A 2,351-nucleotide genomic window follows, 5' to 3' on the forward strand; every position below is an offset into this window, starting at 1 on the left:
TTGAAAGGATATATTTAATGATATTGCTGTACCACTACTTTTAGGATAATTCTCCCTTTGACACAATAGCTGTAAGGTAACTAGAGTATATATGCTCAATTAATTTAAATTACGTTATAATCTTTTGTAGGAGATTTGATTAAGTTAATATTTGCTTCTCAGATCAGTCTTGCTCTAGGATACTGGCTGGCTTGGTAACAGAACTGATTCTGTACTATAGACTGACTGTCATGTGGAATGACTGTAATGATCCTGATTCTACAGTACACTATTCTGTAGGTTTCTAATTAAAAAGTACAGCTTTAGGAATTTCACTCAGGCAGTTATATAATCATGCATTATAGGCAGAGGGGTAACTAGGGTCTTTGACATCCAGGGCAAGACGGAAAAAAGCGCAATCCCCCCCCCCCCAAATAAAATAAAATAAAATAAATTACAGTACCCCTGAGTGTGCTTCTTACAAGGGGGCGTCTTTGATGGGGGAGGGACGTGGTTTACATTTTGGGGTGATTAACTGTTGACACAACGGTATTTGTATGCCCTAACAAGATGGGAGGGGGTTCTCCCAAGGGTACTAGGAGAACCCTAGGATACTAGGGTATCGCTTGATTCCCTGGTACTGTACATTGGGGTATAGGTTGCCTCCCTGGCAGACTGGGGTGTAGGTTGCTAGGTTCCTTGCTTGCATGCTTGGCACGTATTAATCACAGATGCCTACTAAGAGATTAACTCCTAATCCCAGAGGTGGCCAGCTAATGGGAAACTTCAACTTCCAGTGGTGCAACCCCCATTGTCAGGGGTTACCAGTTAATGATGGAACTTAAAATGTAGCCAGCTAAGAGATATATGCCATGCTTTATATAGGCTAAGTACACATAAGAGATTAAAAAACTATACTGATTTCTGCCTCTCCATCCAATGTATATTTTACCAGCTGCACCCACCCTGTACATCACGATACTCAATAAGTAGCTCTTGTGGAACTACAAGACCCAGCAGATCATAAAGAAAAACACAACACTCTGCGACTCCCTGCAAGGCTTCTAGTGAAACTATACATCCCAGCAGGGCTTGCTGGAAGTTACAGTTCCCCAGCAGCTGGAACAGGAGGCTGTACAATGCATAACTATTCAGATACTAGGCTTAATGCTAATTCCCTTATAAAGCATGCAGAGCATTAAGTCTGGTGTACAGCAATATGTTTTATGTACATACATACATTTTTAAAGAGAGTGCTGATTGTGCATATATCTATCTAAGGAGTGGCCTTCCCCCACTTTTGCACTGCATTGGACAGGAAATGAGACCTCTGTCAGTTGCAAAAAAAGGAGAATGGAATGTCAGTATAGAAGTGTAGTGTGTTAAACCTCATAGGCTGGGTTTGGGCCTGTAGGGGTCATCATGTACTGGTTGCTTGTCCTATAGGGGTTGAGGGTGGGGATGTTTAGTGTATTTTGATTCTGTTTGTGGGTTGGGTCAGCCTCTTTTGTTTCCAACAGGTGTATTGACAGTCCTTTTGTCAACATGTCGGAAATGTTTTCTTCACTTGCAACATATTCACACTGATGAACTTGTTTTCTTTCAAATCACGGAGGAAATTATGTTTTATATGCTTAGACCGTCCATGATGCTTTGTACTACAAGAAAGATCTATTGCTCCCTTGTTATCACACCATATGTTGATGATCTCACTGTGATGAAGAAGGCCTAACTCACATAATGTCTCTTTTATCTAAAGTGCTTATTTTGAAGTTTCTGTCAACACCTTATACTCTGCCTCTGTTGTGGAAAGAGCAACTGTGGGTTGTTTCCTACTTGCCCAGCTTATGGCTGTGCCTGCTAATGCAAAAAGGTATCCAGTGTAGGAACGTCTGTCGTCCTCATCTGACCCCCAGTCAGCATCCCAGAATACATTTAAGCTGGTGTCTTTTGATTTTGTAAATCTCAGTTTTAGTGAACTTGTATCTTTGAGGTACCTTAGAATTCTCTTTACTGCAATCCAGTGTTGTCTTCCGGGATTGTTTGCAAACTGGCTTGCCCGACTCACTGCATGTGTGATGTCAGGACGTGTCCCAATATTTGCATTCATCAAACTACCAACAGCATTTTGATAAGGGATTTCTTGCATTTCTCCCCCTTTATCTCCCCTTGCTGATTGGTGACATGGTCTTGACTATTTTTTCACTTTTGTGAATGGGAGTGCTTACTGGTTTTGCATTTGCCATTCCATAATTTGCAATTATTGCCTCAATGTATAGTTGTTGATCAATTGTGAAAAGTCCCTTCTTGTAGGTTTTGTACAACTGTCATGCCTAATAAGTGATTTGCTGGGCCTAGGTTTTTCAACTTGA

At 41.1% G+C, this 2,351-nt stretch overlaps 1 protein-coding gene across 1 annotated transcript; it reads right to left on the minus strand.

The window, feature by feature from the left end:
- Nucleotides 1-1,741: 1,741 nt before the first annotated feature.
- LOC135049802 (uncharacterized) lies at nucleotides 1,742-2,128 on the minus strand. Its single transcript, XM_063955685.1, has one exon. It carries the CDS (start codon nucleotides 2,126-2,128, stop codon nucleotides 1,742-1,744), a length of 387 nt encoding a protein of 128 aa, XP_063811755.1.
- Between the last annotated feature and the right edge of the window lie 223 nt (nucleotides 2,129-2,351).

The sequence above is a fragment of the Pseudophryne corroboree genome, chromosome 1 (genome assembly GCF_028390025.1).
Source record: "Pseudophryne corroboree isolate aPseCor3 chromosome 1, aPseCor3.hap2, whole genome shotgun sequence".
Lineage (NCBI taxonomy): Eukaryota > Metazoa > Chordata > Amphibia > Anura > Myobatrachidae > Pseudophryne > Pseudophryne corroboree.

Bases quoted from the DNA above. Each gene is read 5' to 3' on its own strand.
- LOC135049802 (XM_063955685.1), bottom strand. From the start codon at position 2,128: ATGCAAGAAATCCCTTATCAAAATGCTGTTGGTAGTTTGATGAATGCA.